This window comes from Artemia sp. Qi Xiang Cuo, chromosome 16 (genome assembly GCF_049724085.1).
Source record: "Artemia sp. Qi Xiang Cuo chromosome 16, ASM4972408v1, whole genome shotgun sequence".
Lineage (NCBI taxonomy): Eukaryota > Metazoa > Arthropoda > Branchiopoda > Anostraca > Artemiidae > Artemia > Artemia sp. Qi Xiang Cuo.
The window spans coordinates 33,538,434-33,558,617 of NC_142809.1; the positions used below are offsets into that span (position 1 = coordinate 33,538,434).

The 20,184-nt window shown below is 32.5% G+C and overlaps 1 protein-coding gene across 1 annotated transcript; it reads right to left on the reverse strand.

The window, feature by feature from the left end:
* Positions 1-3,629: 3,629 nt before the first annotated feature.
* On the reverse strand, positions 3,630-4,520 carry LOC148942818 (syntaxin-18-like). The gene has a single exon (XM_089102366.1). The coding sequence runs from the start codon at positions 4,518-4,520 to the stop codon at positions 3,630-3,632; it is 891 nt and encodes a 296-aa protein (XP_088958492.1).
* Positions 4,521-20,184: the final 15,664 nt, after the last annotated feature.

The window sequence follows — 20,184 nt, forward strand, 5'->3', positions numbered from 1 at the left end:
AGAAACAAAAGTTTAGAAATTTTTGGAAGGACTTCCAAGCAAATTATCGAATATATATCCAGAGGGATTAATGAGATAAATTTTCTAAAACTACAGATAAACAAGGAAGTGACAAAAAGTTCAATCCAAATAAAAAAGTTAGTAAAGAAAATAGAAACAGTAATCCTTTCTATTCTTCAAGCAGAAAATAAAAGTTTCCCTTTTATTGTTAGAAATCCGGCAGACATGCTTAGAACAATTTTCAAAATTGAAAATTAACTACTAATAGGCTATTAGAATATCAGTTAATTATAGATGATACGGCTTACTGGAACTTTTTAAATCGACTAGGTGCAATGTGGCGACACAACAATTGAAATTGTTGGTAATCTGTGATTTCTCTATATCAAATAAACAAGATGATTTCAGAATTTTTGAAATGTTCAGCATTCCATTCCCAGTGTCAAACACTTCGTATTTCTTTCAAATTGAAAAAGAAGTTTAAATTTTTTGGGTTGAGGAAAGATCAAACTAGATATTTCTTAGAAGATTACAATAAAGAAAAAGAATGTAACTTAAAGGGTATGCCACTATTATGCGACCACCAATTTCTTATTAGAAACACACAAATGAATTCCTGCAGTTTAGCAAACTACATGGAAAACAGTGCATTAATTAACAAAATGCAACCAAAATTATAAAGGAAAATAAAACCTTAATCCAAAGAGTTGGAAGGGCAAAATATAATCACATCTCCTTTCAAAGAAGAAATAAGAATACATGTCGAATGCAAAACAGAGAAAAACAGTAAATTCACGTATATAAAGGGCAGCTCAATAGTGGAATTGCCAGAAGAATGATCTCTAACTGCAAATACATCCTTAGACCACATTGGTTATACATGACAAAAGTTAGAGTGTCTGTTCTGTCTTTGAAAAGTAAACTTCGAAAGGTTAGATTTTTTTTTGTCTTCTTTTTTTTAGCACTGAGGACGACTTGGCGGAGGTCCTTGTCGAAATATTTGCTTATATTTTGTCTTCCTCATGATTCACCACTGGCTGACAAAATCCTCGTTTTTTTACCCTTTTTGATTTTATTTTTCATTTTGTTTGGTTTCTCTCCTCTCTGAGTTTCATTTCTCTAACTGCACAAACGTTAAAGATAAACGGGATGTATAGGGGACACATTACAAAAGAAATGGCACCTTCAAACGTATCTATAACGAGCCAAAAGGGGAACCTCTCCCTAGCTGGGATAAAGAATGACTGGGACAATGAATTTGAAAATTTAATCACTATATATTTCCAGAACAACTCCAAGACGAAAATTGACATAGATGAACTGAAAAAAATGCATATTTCCTTACGAGAAGACAGAGGAAAGAAAATAGCTAACTATTGGACATTTACTTTCAATATTTTTAATCTGCTTATATCTTTAGTAGGGCTAGTTTCTATATAGCTAGCCCTTATTTTTTTAATATTATTTTTTCTGAATAATATTAAAATAAACAAGAAAACTATTGGTAGACTATAGGAAACAAAAGTCTCAAGGCTTTCACGTAACTGTGGAACAAGAAGAAATTGAATTAGATTGATTCTTAGTAAAGTTATGGCTTCGTTAAGAAAACAATAACTGTACTAAGAGTTTAAGTGTGGGAGGTTGTGAGAAAGCCATCATAACCTGACTAAATTGTAAAAAATAGCAAAGTTTTATTATGACTTTTTGATAATGGTAAAAATAACGAAGCATTATTTTGATCCTTGTGTAAGAAAAAAAAACCTAAGATTGTGAAATCAGACTTGAATAATAATACCCTTGATTGAAAAAGGTCTATAGAAGGCAAATAAACCAGTCCGTTTCAAAATCAGAGTTCAATGGCTAAAATATTACGTGAAAATATCACATGATAAGATCTACAACAAAACAGGGTTTTTTGAATATAGGGAAAGCGGAAACCAACATTTTTGAACAAAGAATTAGACGGATTGCATCAAAACTGGTCTCTGGCCAATGGAAGACAAGAATGACAAAATAAGACAAAGCTTAAAATAATGGTTTTGGGACCGAAATAGGGTAGTTTTTTTTGAACTAACAACGAATAAGTGTTTTCTATGTAATTAAGATAGGCTACCTTTGTCTGTCTGAATTCCCCTTTGAAGATAAAATTAAGATAAGAAGTAAATTTCTGAAATATTTCTGTCACCTGGATAAACCAGGCTAAGTAATAAATTTAATACGTATGTAGCAGACATAAAAAAGTAGTGCTGAAGTCAAAGCACGACATTTAATTATAATTTGGTGATTTGGGATATATTAGATTAGAAAGACTTGGGCCCTAGGTGAAATACAGCATTTTCTAAGGATTGGAATAGAAATAAATTTAGTTCGTCTTAGAAACTTGAACGTGGGAATAACTTAAGGTTTAAGTTCAATATAAACTCCTTGACCTTAGAGAATAAATTAAAGAGCCTTTTGTCTCCTCCTTCCAGCTTAATGACCCTTTGGAACTTACCTAGCGTTTATAAAAAAAACTTATATATACATATAATAAGATTGGAACTAGAGGACAATACAATATTCCTCCCCTAGTGAATTCTCTGACGTTATACGAAAGAGGGATTCATTCCTCTTTTCAGCCACCTTTACATTTTTCAATCCGTGCTAATATTATATAGAGGCAGTCCTGATGTTTTACAGAAGGATCCGGGAAGAAAGAGGGATTAAATTGCTAGATTAAGATTTCCAATCTCTTCCGTCCAAAGATCCAATTTTCTCTAGAAAGTTGTATTTTATCAAAGTTTCAAAGAACACTAACTTCCTTTCCAGAATATAAACCTGAAACTTGGTTTAAATTATACAACCATTGAGATTTGATAAAAAGGTTATTCCTAGGAACAATAATTTGATGCAAAGAATTTTAACTACACCGGTACCCAAGTCAGTCTGATTATTCAAGTGTTGTCATTTCAATTAGTAGCATTAGATAGCCTAGAAAAACTAAGTCCCTTTTTTCGGTACACATTTGTGGATTGAACAAGCAGACCCATAGAATATTAGGCAATAGACCTAGAAAAAGTTGAGAAGTGTTCAAAATAATTAAAGTTAAAATATTTTCCTGTCATTGCCTTTAATAATAAATATCAGTTGTCTCTGAATTCTGAGTACCGATTTTTACCCAAGCCTCAGTCATAACACGCCACCAAATTTTTAGCCCTGATAACGAGGGGCAACTTTACAGGGTATTAAAGGTTCTTATTGAAGGGATGGTTGTTTAATTTCGGAAGAGGCTCAGTCTTTTTCCCTGAAAAAGACTATGTCAATATAAAACGAACAGAAATTCTGTTAGAAATTAAAATAAGTCAAACTCAAAACGAGTAGAAATTAATTTGAGTACGGTTCTAAACCCTATGCTTTCTAAAAGCCAGAATATAATTTGTACTTTACTGAAAAAATTCTTTTAAATGTTTTCACTTTTATAACTTTAAGAAATCAAGAACTACTTAAGAATTTAAGGAATAGATATCACCATATGTATATTAAACTGACAATGCACAGTTTTTTCAGTAATTTCATTTGAATTTTTTTCAGTAAAGTACAAATTACATTGTATTTCAGCAGTTTTGAAAACCAACACAAATCAAAGATATTTAAGAGTTATACCAATCTATGAAAAGAACACTAAGACTAAGAACAATAAGTCCTACTAGGATAACCATTCTAGAGCCGGAATTATTTTTCATAGCTTTCCGCACTTGTTCGTTTCCTTCTTTAACATTATCAGTTGAGATGATAGCTAAGTCTAAAATTCTTTGAGCATCAAACTCTTGTGAAAGAACAATATTATTAAGTTTATCTTGAAGATGAGCCATTTCAAAAATTTGAGTTTCAACCCCACGAAGATCTTCCTGCTGCGATATAGATTCGTTTTGAATCTGCTGATTTTCTTGCTGAAACACCTGCCTCTCTACTCGACTAATGCTAGTTTCATCCTCGTAAGTACGATCTACTTCATTAACAGGCTTGATATTATCCAAATTCTGCTTTCTGTTTCTTAAAGTTGCTACACCTTGATCTTCAGCTTTGTTTGTCGGGTTGCTCATAATAATTTGTCTGTTATTTCCATAAGGAAGCTTTGAGAGCTTAGTGAGCTCAAATCTCAGTCTGATTACTCTTGACTGGTACTGAGTGTAAGAATTTTTCAAATTTTTCGTCTTTGTATCTAAGAAGTTAATCAGGTATGGAAAGCTAAAAGAATCCTGCGTATGTAACTTTTTTAAAATTTCTATATAACTACTAAAATTGCTTAAGGTTTCTTCAAATTCAGAGCAATATTCGTATCCTTCTTGAGATTTCAAATATTTTTTCGACTGATTTTTTAAATTAGTTTCAAGATCACGGATCGTATTCAAGATTTTTAGTGCACTCTTTCTCAATTCCGGAACTGACCGCTGTTTCTTTTTCAGGACTATAGACTCAGCAACATGGCTCTTCTTTTCATATTCTGTAACTAAATCTTTGAAATCATCAGTAACAGTCATCAGTTGGAATAAAAACGTAGCTAATCTTTAATAACTACATAAAACTGATCAGCAACAGTTCATTGTTGAACTTCCAAATGATGTTGAGCTTTTTCTAAAATTTCTAATTTACGCTTAAAAATAAAATGTTTGGAATTTTTAAAATTTGTGGTATCTTGTAAAAATAATTGCAGTTGATTTGCACTTTGGGATTAGGGTGTAAATGAAACAATGAATATTGCAAGATCAATTCTAATTATTTATCAATTAGTTGTACTGGAACGTCATTTATGGTTGTAACTTACGATTCATGTCATTCATCATCTTGTATATGAAGATGTAATTTTTGTCAAAAAAAGGATTTTAGTTTTAACACTTTCATTTGGGAAATGTAAATGCACACATGTCAATGTGTTTGTGTAGAAGCAAGAAGAGTAGAAAGAAGCCAAGAGAAAAATAAATGCTTAGAAAAAGAAGTGGAGTAACCAGCACTAGGCATAGTACAACCGAATTTTGTTTTATTCGATAACACCTCCATTATTGCCCCTGTTAAAGGTCTCATCCAAGTTTTCAGGGAGGTAGTTGAGATAAAAAAAAGTACATTCACCGAAAGGTTGCTCTCAATAGAGACACGGGAGAAACCTATTTAAGCCCCATTTATAATGAACTAATTATTTCTAATCGTTTTTACTTAAATATTAAAAAAAACACATTTTGCAACCTAACCTAATCTGTGATGATGTTTTATCTGGAAAGCGTTTAGCTTTTAAAAATGCTCTGTCTAAATTAAAAAATTGAATTCCCATTCAGTGCTGTATTTTTTCATTCAGTTGCCCTTTCACCGTTACATGGAGAAAGTCTTCAAATTTTAGTTGTGCTTTGTTTTAAGGTTTGAAATTTATTTTATAGTATCCTTTTATTTTTACTTGTAATTTTAATGTTATTATCTTGCACTGAGGACGGTCAAGCGGAGGTCTTGACTGAAATATTTGCACTTTAGTCCATATTTTTCACTGGCTTGTATAATCCCCGTTTTTCTCTTTTTTTACTATTGTTTCGTTTTATAGTAGAACTGAAAAAGGTAAACAAGAAAATCTCTAGGCAGATAGCTAAAGAGGAAAAAAGTAAGCACAACTCAGTTGCAGCTAGTTAAGGAAGAATCTGCTAGATTGAAAAAAAAAATGAATAAAAAAAAATCTATAGTAAAGATGGCTCAGTTCTTCTTATGAGCTAGGGTGAACATCGGACACTTTGAAAAAAAAAATATGTAAAGCAAAATGTGATTGGTACGCATCGGAGTCAATGCACTAGCGTTGACTTAACAAAGAATGAAGCGTCTCTCATGTATTTTTCTGGTCACAAAAACTTTAAAGCTGTTTTTTTCGGTTAGAAATTTGTTCTAGTGCCCTTACTGAGGACCGAAGATGATTGGAGGGCAGCTAGCCCCCTCCTAATATAAAAGATTTGAGAAGTGGGAAAAAAATTACTAAGCAAAGTATTATCAGTACGTACGTCTCAAAAAGTAAAAATGTTGTTGGTAATTTGTTCAGCATGTCTTCATGTCAAAGTATTTATTTCAAAGTTTGTTTCAAATTGCATAGATTGTGTTGTTTTTACAACTGTTATTGCATACAGTGCAAATTTATCGCACACATTGCATTCTTTTCGTTGTTGCAAAAATGAACCTCGCATGCTCAACTTGCTTGATGTTTTCTGTTTAGTCAATAGGCCTAAATCATTTCATTTCAATAATGATTGGATGGATATATCAACAAAATTAAGATTGGGCATACGCATGTGCTGCATAAAGCATAATGAAAAATGCCACTGAATATTTTTTTTTAACCTACCAAGCATGTTTCATCCGTCCGTTATTATTCTACTTGCTTGTTTTTTTTTTACCAGAGGTCCTTAAAATTATTATTTTTTCCTTGCTATAAGCTATAAGCCCTTGTAGCAGCTTTGGATTCTATAAACATAAGGCATCCTCATATTTTTCGATTAGCAAGAAATATACTCACAACTTTTCATAGAAAAGAGGATGGTGTACGAATTTAATGCAAATAATTCTAGAAGAAACATGATTTCTCATGCATTTGCTGATAAATAATAAGAACCAAATTTTATAAATAATATTTTGTACAATGGAGTGGTGTGTAGGGTGTGTAGCTCCTTTGTATAATAACATATATCTTAGTTGGGATAGTAAAGAACGAACAGCAGGGAATCAGGCAGTGGAAGCATATTTTCAAAAGATACCTGTTATATCCTCTTGTAAAAAGGTGCACATGTTGTTTCCAACAACTAACAAACAAGTATTTGTCCAATAAGAAAGTCATACTTACACTCCCGCCATTTACCCGTGCGTGCAGACATTTAAACATTTGCCTCTCAATAACTTGGACTAACTGTCTTGGCTTTTTCTTTCTACAATTAGCCATGTCTTGATGGCTACTGCAAAATACTTGATTTTCAATTCAAAATCAACATTTTGTCAGACATTTCATTTTAAAATTTTGGTTGCTATAGGCTAGAGGTATTTCTTTACTACAAAAAATATACTGACGTCATTATAACTAATCATGCAGTTTTAGAATGCAGGAATCTCAGTATTTGAAAGAAACATATTTCGTGGATCAATTTTGAAAGTCCTTTTTCACTGCTTGCTCCAATCCTAGGTTTCTTAAAATCCAATAGTATGGATGTCAACTTCTCGTTCTCTTTTAAAAATTCTGTCTAAGGTTTACTATAAAGCTAGAGATTTAATATATGATGCTAATCGTTCAGGAGTTATCCCTTTACTTGATCTCAGATCACTATAAATTCTTTCGTATGCGTGTTTTACTTTTTTTCAGCTTCATGTTGACCTCCAGCGCTTCGTCATATTTTATCTCTGATCAAAATAATTAGTATATTCGTAATCGTTCGTAATACTAAAAATTGTATTCGAATTCCTTTTACTCACTCAGTAAGGTCAGACTTCAACCTTGTAACGGCGAGCCATAATGTATGGAATCTTATGCTTGAAACAGCTCGAAGGTGTTGGAATATAAATTCTTTTTTATCTAGAATTACTTCTCCAGACCAGGGTTTTTGCTTCATAATTTGATTAGAAGTCACAGCATAAATGGCATTCTTGCTACACCTTTATAGCTTATTAAAAAAAAAAGAAATTTTTTTGTTTCTTAGAATTTTTTTCTTTTATCTTTTCTTTTGCATAGCATAGATGGAAGTCTATATAATTCATTAAACCTATTTAATATATGTAATCTATCTATTTTTTATTCTCGGATTCTGCTTTTTTTTCACTTTGAAGCATTGAGCAAATAATTCGTATGATCTTCCACCTCCTTTACAGGCCAATAAGCCTCCGTGGGGATTAGTATAGTGTATAAAAATTTAACAGCTCTATTAAACCAAAAATGAATAAAAATAGAATTAAATAATCTACCAAGCATACAACTACCACAAATCAGCGTCAATAAATAAATGAAAAGCAAAACGAACAGAAATTAAAATCAATAACAGAGCCAAACTCAAAACAAGCAGAAATTAATATGAGTAGGGTTCAAAACCCCTATGGTTTCTAAAAGCCAGAATATAATTTGCACTTTACTGAAAAAATTCAAATAAATGTGAGTAGTTACCATATACACAGTATCAAAGGGACAAGGAAACTTACACCTGCGGCAAGAATGTGCAGCGTAGCTTCACGTGGACATTGCAAAAAAAGCTGTCAAACACATTTTGAGAGAATAGTCGAGATTGTATAAGACAACCACAGTGGTTTTTGAGGCAACACCCATGTTTTGGGGCCAATCAGAGACAGCGGAGGTTATTCTATATACGATAAGTTGATTGGTGATTAGATTCAAATCAAAGGAGTGATTTTCATTGCAATTCATATTAGTAAGAGAATTGAATTCAGAGAGAATAGTTTATTTGAGAGGATATTAGTAGAGAAAATGAGTGGTGCATTTACATTATTGGAGATTGATGGTGGGGTCGGCAGCAGCAATGATATACGAGTACCAAATGTGGCTATGGAAATAACCGAAGGGTGTAGACTATGCCTTGAATGGGACGATATGTATGCTAGATACGTGATATCATTAAGCAAATTTAAGCTTGAGGAGCAACTATGTTTTGCTGTGAAACTGAATATTGTGCATATAAATAGACTTCGGGCAGCATTAGATGTGCTAGTGAAATATATTGATGATAACAAAATGCATCAGTGAATATTATTGTTGTAATTATGCTCAATAAAATTGTTTCTGAATCAAAGGTATTTTTCTTTCTATAGTAGACTAGCGTATATTTTTTAGAGTGGAAAAAAAAATTCTGGTCAGTCAGAAGTTGGTTGTGTGAGTGTTAGGACTCTAAGAAATGGATATATTTGAGAAAGAGCGAATCATGGGGAATCTAGCTCTTATGGAAAAACGTTTGATTCTAGATGATGATTTTCTAGAGCTATATTTTCAAAGGAAGATATTTTCTCAGGGAATGATTGCCGATATAATGAAAACTGATTCTCCATCATTAGACTATTGCATGAAGCTTTTATGTCGTGGTCCAAATGCATTTACACAATTTATTGATATATTAATCACTACACGGCAAAATGATATTGTGGATATTCTTTTAAACACTAGTTTAGAAATTTAGGACTTTTTTCTCATGAGAAAGATGGTGTTCAAGGATGATTTACTCCTCTCTCTCTCTCTCTCTATCCCACTCAATTTGTTGTTGTTGGTAGCTCAGTTTCATTGTGGCAGTGAGGGTGTCAACACATGAAAAAGTGTTCCATACATGTCCACTATGTATGTGCACACTGGGCAGCTGGTCATGATGTAAGAATTGCACAATGATTGATGAGTATGATGAAAAGTGTGGATTATGCAACCCGTGTAAATTGCATAGAGGATATGCTGTAAAAATTAAAGGTTGTAATTCCTGTCTTGAAGAGGTCTGTGACTCTCATCCTAGAGGCCACCTATGCTCCAATTGCCACTATGATAAATGCAATCAATGGGAGAATACATACCCCGGTATGATTAGAAAGAATCCTAACCTTGATTTTAGTTTATTGCTACGAGATTGGTATCGTCGTGGTTTTAGATTGTTCTGGGAGGGGGAGCCGGGTCAGCGATTCAACGGTTTGAACAACAAAAGAATAGGGTTTCTACGTCATCGTTGTGAAGACAATGGGTGTTATGATTATAAGCCCACTGATTTTTGTTTGGTTGTGACGGAATGTGATTCAACACTTGAGGACACTGTTTGTGAAATTGCTTCAAATAAGCAAATTGAAACATGAGAATTCTATAGAATGAATGAGAATAGTATCATTGACAATACAAAGAGATATGACAAGCGTGAATTTACACTCTAATGTAGAAAATGTGACCCTGACTTTGCAACACATCAGGATCAGTACACTGTGAATTCAGATAATCTACCTGCATTAGTTATTGTCGACAAATACCTATACCTAGTAGAAGATGAAATCTAAAGAGTAGAAAAGTCGTGTTTATCATGTATATAAATTTTTATCATTTAATAATAAATAATTTCACATACATTTTTAGAATATTTATTCGTAGGGCACTAAAATCAATATTAAATACGCTTGTAAGTATATTTTCCACTAGAAAGTCGTTCAATCGAGGTAAGTCAACGTAGATATCGAGAAACTGCTTGTGTGTTTAGCCACGACATCTGAACATGAAAAAGAGTAATGCATGAAAGCCACATGTCTTAGTCGTTAAATCCTGTATTCTTCGTTGATTTTGAATAATAGTTTTCCCACCGCTTTCAAAAAAGTTGCTGATGTATGGAGTGTTGAATTTAGACGATAGGCCAAGAGGATAAAAAAATTCAATATTCTTCGCGGTTTGATATTAGCGTGATACTCTCAGTCAAAGCATCGGCAAATGTACACTCTAAACGTACATTCCCTGTTCGTACTATGCTCATATCCTGAGTCCCCGACAAGTCCAAAGCAATTACCCCATGATTTTTTGAAAACATTGAATCGGTTATTCCATTTTCAAATATTTGAGGGTCATGATCTAGGGATTGCATGTTCAACTCGTACAGAGTTCTATAGGATTTTTTGTCTAATGATAGAGTGTACAGTGGAATACCATTCACTTTGCACACAAGGCTAGATAGACCAAAAAAATTAAAATCGTGGGGGGATTCAGTCCAGGATCCAACAGCAATGAGCTGGGTTGAGATTTCTTTGTCCAAGGGGCACGGGTTCGATCCCTGGCGTGGCCAGTTTCTTGGTTTGGGACGCGGGTCAGTGGTGTGACACTGTAAGCTTAGCCAGAGTCAGCCCAGCTCTAAATGGGTACCTGGAGAAAACTGAGGAAGGTAACAGGAAGGGTGCGTGAGAGCAAAGGATGGCTGGCCCCCAGCCCTCCATTGCACTTCCTGGCTGAAGGGCTACGAAACGGAGATCAGCACCGCCGGTTTGGATCTTAAGGGTCTAGTGCCGTCATACTTACTTACTACTTACTATACAACGGCAATGCCACTCTTCACAAAAGTCAAAGCCAATTTTGATGGGATTTCTCCATTGATAAATGATGAATCGCTATAGCTACGAGAGCCGGTGGCAATGTGACGTTGATTGGTGATCGTATGGGGGACAAGAAGTTTAATGTTGTTGCCATTGGCTCTTAGCTTTTCCACTGTCAATGCAACAGAAGTCATAATCTGTTGTTTTCGAACGTGAAGATTTGCCGAAGTGATAAAGACATTTGCATCAGGTGCTGCAGGAAGTGTTTTTCTCAAAATTAAATTCGATGGGGCCAGTTGCAACTTTATGTCAATCTTGACATTGGGGGGTAGCCATTGGGATATATTGAATATCTCATGGTTTAATTTTCCAACCAGATGATACTCCTGGCTCACTGCAGTAGTCAATTCGCCGTCAGTATCAACACCTGATCGATATTCATAGCCCAATGATTGTCCTCTCAACTCCTTGTATGCCTTTGGTGTCATCATCATAAATTGTATGTAGCTTGTATAATTGGATAAATTATTGCTAGTGCTCACCAATGTTCCATTAATAAATCCATTAATTTGTTTGAACAGATTGTGTAGAATACAGTTTTCGTAGGAGAGACCATCGGCAACAGTTGTATTATCTGACTTTTTCTACACCGCAACATTTAAATCAATAAATGTTGATGACAAATCAATGAAATAGTCTTCATTGGAAAATATTTGAAGATGTATATTTTCCGAGAGGGGTTGTTGGGGGTGAAATTGCTCTTAGTAGCCGTACTTGACACTGAAATCAACATTTTCAGCATTGAATAGATTCAATGAAGAACTGATTTATGGATATGATTCCTTGTAGGGGAGATAAGTCATCTTAAGAGAAGAAATCCTTCTTTGATCTAACAGTCTTTTTCTTTTTCTTCTTCTGCTTATTGGTCTTCCTTGTTTTATTCCTCAAAGTCCTTGTTGATGTCTTTCGCTTCCTGCCTGGGTGGAGACTGATGTGCGAATGACGTGCACCTATCCTTTTCAATCCCTCCCCATTTTGCCGAGATTTTAATTGCTCACCAATGGCTCTTGCTGAAGATCTAATATTTTCCTTGACACTCTCCTTGAAATTCTTGCCCGACCCCCAGTCCTGTAGTGTTGAGGCAGAAAAATTTGATGCAGCAGTTACAAGATATTTTCTGGCAAGGGGTAGTGCAGAACGAAATAGCCTAGCAAACCAAGACCATAGCCAGACATTGTAGTACGCCTCTTTTAGTAGTCCAATCCATTGCCTATTTGACGTGGACTCAGAGCACCACCATAGCAATCGATATCGGGACACACAAATGGAATTCTTCTATTGTTCATTTTAGGTGGTGTTGGTGACGTCGACAATGGGTCGAAAATGATATGTAATTGCTAATCCTTTTGTTATTGCTAGAGGATCACCCAATTCACTTCTTAGTGTTAACTGACAGAGTTCCAAATACGAAGTGTTTACAGGAACATAATGAAGATGCTTGATATTATAGTGATGAACAAGTTCATGAGTTGTTCTTCGTTCAAGAACACGTAGGAGGGGGACATTTGAATTACCAACTCTCTATGTTTCCACAAAGAATGCTTAGAGAAATATTCAAGAGTCCGAGGTAAAACTAGGTGGATTATCAGCAAAAATAAACTTGATCCATCCCGTAAACGGTGCCAGCGTTTTCCCCATTGATCATGTTCTGTTTAAAGCCAAGAACGTCTCTCAGATTATCATTGAGAATAATTATTTCGGTGTCAACAGGTGAGGTAATGTAAATCCTATCATGTTCTAATGAATAATTAAAATGGAATATACCATTCCTACGATACGAGATTTTTCTATTGATTGTACGACACAAAGCTGTCATATTATCGTATTCAATATATTTCAATTTAACATGTGGATATTCGATAAATTTGTAGTGCTTCAACCCATTGATAGTCGACAAAGAGTGACCAATCGAATGGTATAACTTTTATATCATACACACGATCCTTTCTTAGGATGTCATAGGTGTTTTTAAGAATACAGTCGACAAGAGCCACTTCATACGCACCGTAAAACTTGATGGCAGGGGAGAGTTTTTTCCAAATATCACTTGTCTTCTTCAGATCATTGTAGAGAGAATCGGAAACGTTTAACATCAATTTTACATAGAAATCATTAGGCATTGTCAATATCTTTAACACCGATCCAAGAATCAAAATCAGAGTTGTATCCTAGCCACCGGACAAGTAACTGTTTCCTACCCCTGCGAGTACGAGTCTTTAACATCTTTTCAATTTGATAGATTTCACTATTATTTTTAACTTTTTGTAGTTTATAGTCATAAAAGCCGCCGAGAATCTCTTTATCTTTGGTATCGCGCAAACGATAAGTTATGGGTTTAGTGTCTAGGATTTTTTCCACTTTAAAAAGTTCTGTGGACCAAAAGCAATTCCCCTTTTCAAAAACATTAGTTGTTCTATTAATTCGAACAGTATCACCAATATTGAATTTTTTTCGTCTTGACAATCGTTTCATTGGATTATTGTTTAAGAAAGGTGTCAATTGTATCATGATCAGAATGATGAACTTCCGTTGGGGTTGAGTTGGACAATGATCGATGAGGTTGTTGATTATAGATCAACATGATTTTATCTAAATCATGAATAAAACCTGATGTATTTTGCAATGTACAATATCTTAAAATCAAAATTCGAATAGCTCTTATCAGACGTTCAGCAAATGCCGCCTTTATAGGACCATGACTATGATTGAGCATTGTATTATATTTCGTTAGTACTTTTGCAACATGGGGATTAAAAAATTCACTAGTACCATCCGTTTGAATTTTTTTATAAGAATATTGTTCGAGAATACTTTCTGTGGCCTGAGCAACTTCTAAAATTATGGAAAATACAATTCTCTGGTTCAAATGTGAAACTTAAGTCCTTTTTTGGATCGAAAAATAAAACTATTTCTGTAAAATCTAAGCTAATAAGGGTTTTTGACAGTAAACTCTAATTTTTTTGTAAGAAAATTATGGAAAATACAATTCTCTCGTTCAAATGTGAAACTTAAGTCGATTTTTGGATCGAAAAATAAAACTATTTCTGTAAAATCTGAGCTCATAAGGGTTTTTGACCGTAAACTCTAGTTTTTTGTAAGAAAATTATGGAAAATACAATTATCTGGTTCAAATGTGAAACTTAAGTCCATTTATGGATCGAAGAACAAAACTATTTCTGTAAAATCTAAGCTAATAAGGGTTTTCGACAGTAAACTCTATTTTCTTGTAAAAAAATTATTAAAAATATAATTCTCTGGTTCAAATATGAAACTTAAGTCCATTTTAGATCGAAAAATAAAACTATTTCCGTAAAATCTGAGCTAATTTTGGTTTTTGACCGTAAACTATAGTTTTTTGTACGAAAATTAGGGAAAATACAATTCTCTGGTTCAAATGTGAAACTTAAGTCCATTTTTGGATCGAAAAAATAAACTATTTCTGTAAAATTTGAGCTAATAAGGGTTTTTGACCGTAAACTCTAGTTTTTTGTAAGAAAATTATGGAAAATACAATTCGTTGGCTCATAGGTGAAACTTAAATCCATTTTTTGTTAAGTCTCAGAGTGAATAAATTCGTTATCAACATCCTTTGTTAGATACATCAAATACAATTGAAAAAATCTAAATTTCAGAAAGAATAAATTCATTATCAACATCCTTTGTCGGATATGTCGGATAAAATTGACAAAATCCAACTATCATAGTGAATATTTTTTTTTACAAAATCCTTTGCCAGATACATCGAATAAAATTGATAAAATATAAGTGTCAGAGTGAAAAAATTTTTATATAAACATCCGTTGTCAGATACATCAAATAAAATTGACAAAATCTAAATTTCAGAACGAATAAACGCTTTAACAACATCCTTTATTGGATATGTCGGATAAAATTGACAAAATCTAAGTATCAGAGTGATTATTTTTTTCTAACAACATCCTTTTCCAGATACATCGAATAAAATTGATAAAATATAAGTGTCAGAGTGAATAAATTTTTCTATCAACATCCTTTGTCGGATACATCAAATAAAATTGACAAAATCTAAATTTCAGAATGAATAAATGCTTCAACAACATCCTATATCAGACATGACAGATAAAATAGACAAAATCTAAGTATCAGAGTTACTAAATATTTATATAAAAATCTTGGTCTCAAGCACATAGTATAATACTGAAAGTCTCTTTGCAACGAATCGAATAAATTTTTTTTATCGGCACCCACTTTAAGATACATCGAATAAAATTAAAAAAACAAAAAGTTTGTAATAAGAAAATTAACCTTAAACATCATGTGTAATATACGTTGGAAAAAATTTATAAAATCTAAGTGTCAGAGTGACTAAATTCTATATCAACATCCTTTTCTCGAATACATAGGATAAAATTGACAGAATCTAAGTGTCAGTGTGACTAAATTTTTTTTTATCAAGATCCTTTGTCAGATACATCAAATAAAATTGACAAAATCTTAATTTCAGAATGCATAAATTCATTACCAACATACGTTGTCTTATATGTCGGATAAAATTGATAAAATTATAAGTTTCAGTTTGAATAAATTTTTTTTTATCAACATCTTGTGTCAGATACATCAAATACAATTGACAAATTCTAAATTTAAAAATGAATAAAGGCTTTAACAACATCCTTTATCGGATATGTCGGATAAAATGACAAAATCTAAGTATCAGAGTGACTAAATTCTATATCAACATCCTTTTCACGGATACATAGGATAAAATTGACAGAATATAAGCGTCAGTGGGAATAATTTTTTTTCATCAACATCCTTTGTCAGATAGATCAAATAAAATTGACAAAATCTAAGTTTCAGAATGAGTAAATTCATTATCAACATCCTTTGTCGGATATGTCGGATAAAATTGACAAAACATGAGTGACAAAGTTAATAATTTTTTTTATCAACATCCTTTTGTCAGATACATCAAATAAAATTGACAAAATCTAAATTTCAGAATGAAGAAATACTTTAAAAACATCCTTTATCGGATATGTCGGATAAAATTGACAAAATCTAAGTATCGAGTGGCTAAATTCTATATCAACATCCTTTTCTTGGATACATAGGATAAAATTGACAAATTCTAAGTGTTAGAGTGAATACATTTTTCTTAATCTACATCCTTTGGCAGATACATCGGATAAAATTGACCAAATCTAAGTTTCAGAACGAATAAATTCATTATCAGCATCCTTTGTCGGATATTTCGGAAAGAATTGACAAAATATAAGTATCAGAGATAATAATTTTTTTTAACAACATCCTTTGCCAGATACATCGAATAAAATTGAAAGAATCTAAGTGTCTGAGTGAATTGCTTTTTTTTGTCCACATCCTTTGTCAGATACATCGAATAGAAATTGACAAAATCTAAATATCAGAATGAATAAATGCTTTAACAACATCCTTTATCGGATTTATCGGATAAAATTGACAAAATCTAACTATCAGAGTGATTAAATTCTATATCACCATCCCCTTCTCGGATACATAGATTAAAATTCAAATAAAATAAGCGTTAGAGTGAATATTTTTTTTTATCAAAATTCTCTGCCAGTAACGTCGGATAAAATTGAAGAAATCCATGCGTCACAATAAATAAAATCATTACCAACATCCTTTGATGGATATGTAGGATAAAATTGATAAAATCTAAGTATCAAAGTGATTAAATTCCATATCAATATCATTTTCTCGGATACATGAGATAAAATTGACAAAATCTAAGTATCAGAGTGAATAAATGCTTTATCAACATCCTTTAAATGCATTATCAACATCATTTTTCGGCTATTTCGGATAAAATTGACAAGAAAGACATGGAGTGTACACCGCGTGACGGCGCATACATAGTGAGAGAGACATGCAAAGTCGATATAGCTTTATTTCATTTTTTATGGTTAATTTAGAGAAGGTTACATGCGCGCACGTAACCTCGTCTAAATTAACCATAAAAAATGAAATAAAGCTATGTCGATTAAAATTAAGATTTTGTCAATTTTATTTAATGTATCCGACAAAGGATGTTGATAGAAAAATTTATTCACTCTGACACTTATATTTTATCAATTTTATTCGATGTATCTGGCAAAGGATGTTGTTTAAAAAAGAATTCACTCTGATACTTACATTTTGTCTATTTTATCTGACATATCCAATAAAGGATGTTGTTAAAGCATTTATTCTTTCTGAAATTTAGATTTTGCAAATTTTATTTGATGTATCTGACAAAGGATGTTGATAGAAAAATTTATTCACTCTGACATTTATATTTTATCAATTTTATTCGATGTATCTGGCAAAGGATGTCGTAAAAAAAAATATTCACTCTGATACTTAGATTTTGTCAATTTTATTTAACATATCCGACAAAGGATGTTCAAAATGAATTTATTCATTCTGAAATTTAGAATTCGTTAATTATGTTTGATGTATCTGAAAAAGGATGTTGATAACGAATTTATTCTATCTGAAACTGAACGAAAAGTGGATTTAAGTTTCACCTATGAGCCAACGAATTGTATTTTCCATAATTTTATTACAAAAAACTAGAGTTCACAGTAAAAAACCCTTATTAACTCAGATTTTACGGAAATAGTTTTGTTTTTCGATCCAAAAAAGGACTTAAGTTTCACATTTGAACCAGCGAATTGTATTTTCCATAAATTTCTTACAAAAAACTAGAGTTTACGGTCAAAAACTCTTATTAACTCAGATTTTACAGATATGGTTTATTTTTTCGATCAAAAATGGATTTAAGTTTCACATTTGAACCAGAGGATTGTATTTTCCATAATTTTATTACAAAAAACTAGAGTTTACGGTCAAAAACCTTAATTAGCTCAGATTTTATGGAAATAGTTTTATTTTTCGATCCATAAATGGACTTAAGTTTCACATTTGAGCCAACGAATTGTATTTTCCATAATTTTCTTACAAAAAACTAGAGTTTAGAGTCAAAAACCTTTATTAGCTCAGATTTTACGGAAATAGTTTTATTTTTCGATCCAAAAAAGGACTTAACTTTCACATATGAACCAGAGAATTGTATTTTCCATAATTTTCTTACAAAAAACTAGAGTTTACGGTCAAAAACGCTTATTAGCTCAGATTTTACGAAAAAAGTTTTATTTTTCGATCCAAAAACGGACTCAAGTTTCACATTTGATCCAGAAAATTGTACTTTCCGTAATTTTCTTACAAAAAACTAGAGTTTACGGTCAAAAACACTTATTAACTCAGATTTTACAGAAATAGTTTTATTTTTCGATCCAAAAAGGACTTATGTTTCACATTTGAACCAGAAAAGTGTATTTTCCATAATTTTCTTACAAAAAACTAGAGTTTACGGTCAAAAACCCTTATTAACTCAGATTTTAAAGAAATAGTTTATTTTTTCGATCCAAAAATGGACTTAAGTTTCACATTTGAAGCAGAGAATTGTATTTTCCTTAATTTTCTTACAAAAATCTATAGTTTACGGTCAAAAACCCTATTTAGCTCAGATTTTACGGAAATAGTTTTATTTTTCGATCCATAAATGGACTTAAGTTTCACATTTGAACCAGAGAATTGTATTTTCCATAATTTTCTTACAAAAAACTAGAGTTTAAGGTCAAAAACCCTTATTAACTCAGATTTAACAGAAATAGTTTTATTTTTCGAAAAAGGACTTAAGTTTCACATTTGAACCAGAGAAGTGTATTTTCCATAATTTTCTTACAAAAAAACTAGAGTTTACGGTCAAAAACCCTTATTAACTCAGATTTTACAGAAATAGTTTATTTTTTCGATCCAAAAATGGACTTAAGTTTCACATTTGAAGCAGTGAATTGTATTTTCCTTAATTTTCTTATAAAAATCTATAGTTTACGGTCAAAAACCCTCATTAGCTCAGATTTTACGGAAATAGTTTTATTTTTCGATCCATAAATGGACTCAAGTTTCACATTTGACCCAGCGACTTTTATTTACTAAACTTTTGTTCCAAAAGAATGGAGTTTACGGCCAAACACCGTCATTAGATCAGAATTTACGGATCAAGTTCTATATTTAGAGTCAAACCTAGAATGAGGTTTTACATATGAAGCCGGGACATACATTCTCTATATTTTTCTTACAACAAACTATAGTTTATGGTCAAAAACCCTTATTAGATCGGATATTACGGAAATAGTTTTATTTTTCGACCCAAAAATGGACTTAAGTTTCACATTTGAACCAGAGTATTTTATTTTCCATAATTTTCTTACAAAAAACTAGAGTTTACGGTCAAAATACCTTATTAACTCAGATTTTACAGAAATAGTTTATTTTTCGATCCAAAAATGGAATTAAGTTTCACATTTGAAAGCTACGATCGTAATAAATGATACTTGTTATCAGAAAAAAGCAATTGCCAAAAAAAATTAAAAAAATGGGGGGAGGGGCCTAAAAGTTGGAGGGGAGGAGGCGAACTGCGCGGTTTAGGAGCGAAAACCTTTGGGGGTGGATATATCTGCTGGTTATGGTCGTTGAGGCTCTCGATCCTTGATGGTTCGTAGTCACATACACATTACTACCTGATTTGCAAGGATTTCTACCGTTCGTCCTGACTTTCCTTATTAAAATTATTTTCTTGCAATCTACATCTCTCTTAGTATCAACTTTTTAGTATACTATAGCGTTGGACTTTATTTTAAACTGACAACACTGTTCAAACACAACTTGTGTATTATACAGAACACATCGGAGAGGTAAAGCTAGGTCAACTCACAATGTCATTCTACCATCATTAACCATTTTGATAGATTGATGTTGTCTCAAATTTATAACAAATTGCCTGAGTTAACAAACCCGAGGGGTTACCTTAACTGATAATCAGTTTAACCCTTTTTTCCTTTTTATTCCACCTTCATACAATCCAATTCGCAAATCCCTTACCCTTTTTTGCAAATGTCAATCAACAATTCTGATTGTAGCATCCAATTTTTTAATAACAAACTACTCTCGAGTTACACTCCAATCCGCAAATCCCTTACCCCTTTTTGCAAATGTCAATCAAACAATTCTCATTGTAGCGTCGAATTT

Coding starts and splice junctions, on each gene's coding strand:
- LOC148942818 (XM_089102366.1), bottom strand. CDS start 4,520: ATGACTGTTACTGATGATTTCAAAGATTTAGTTACAGAATATGAAAAG.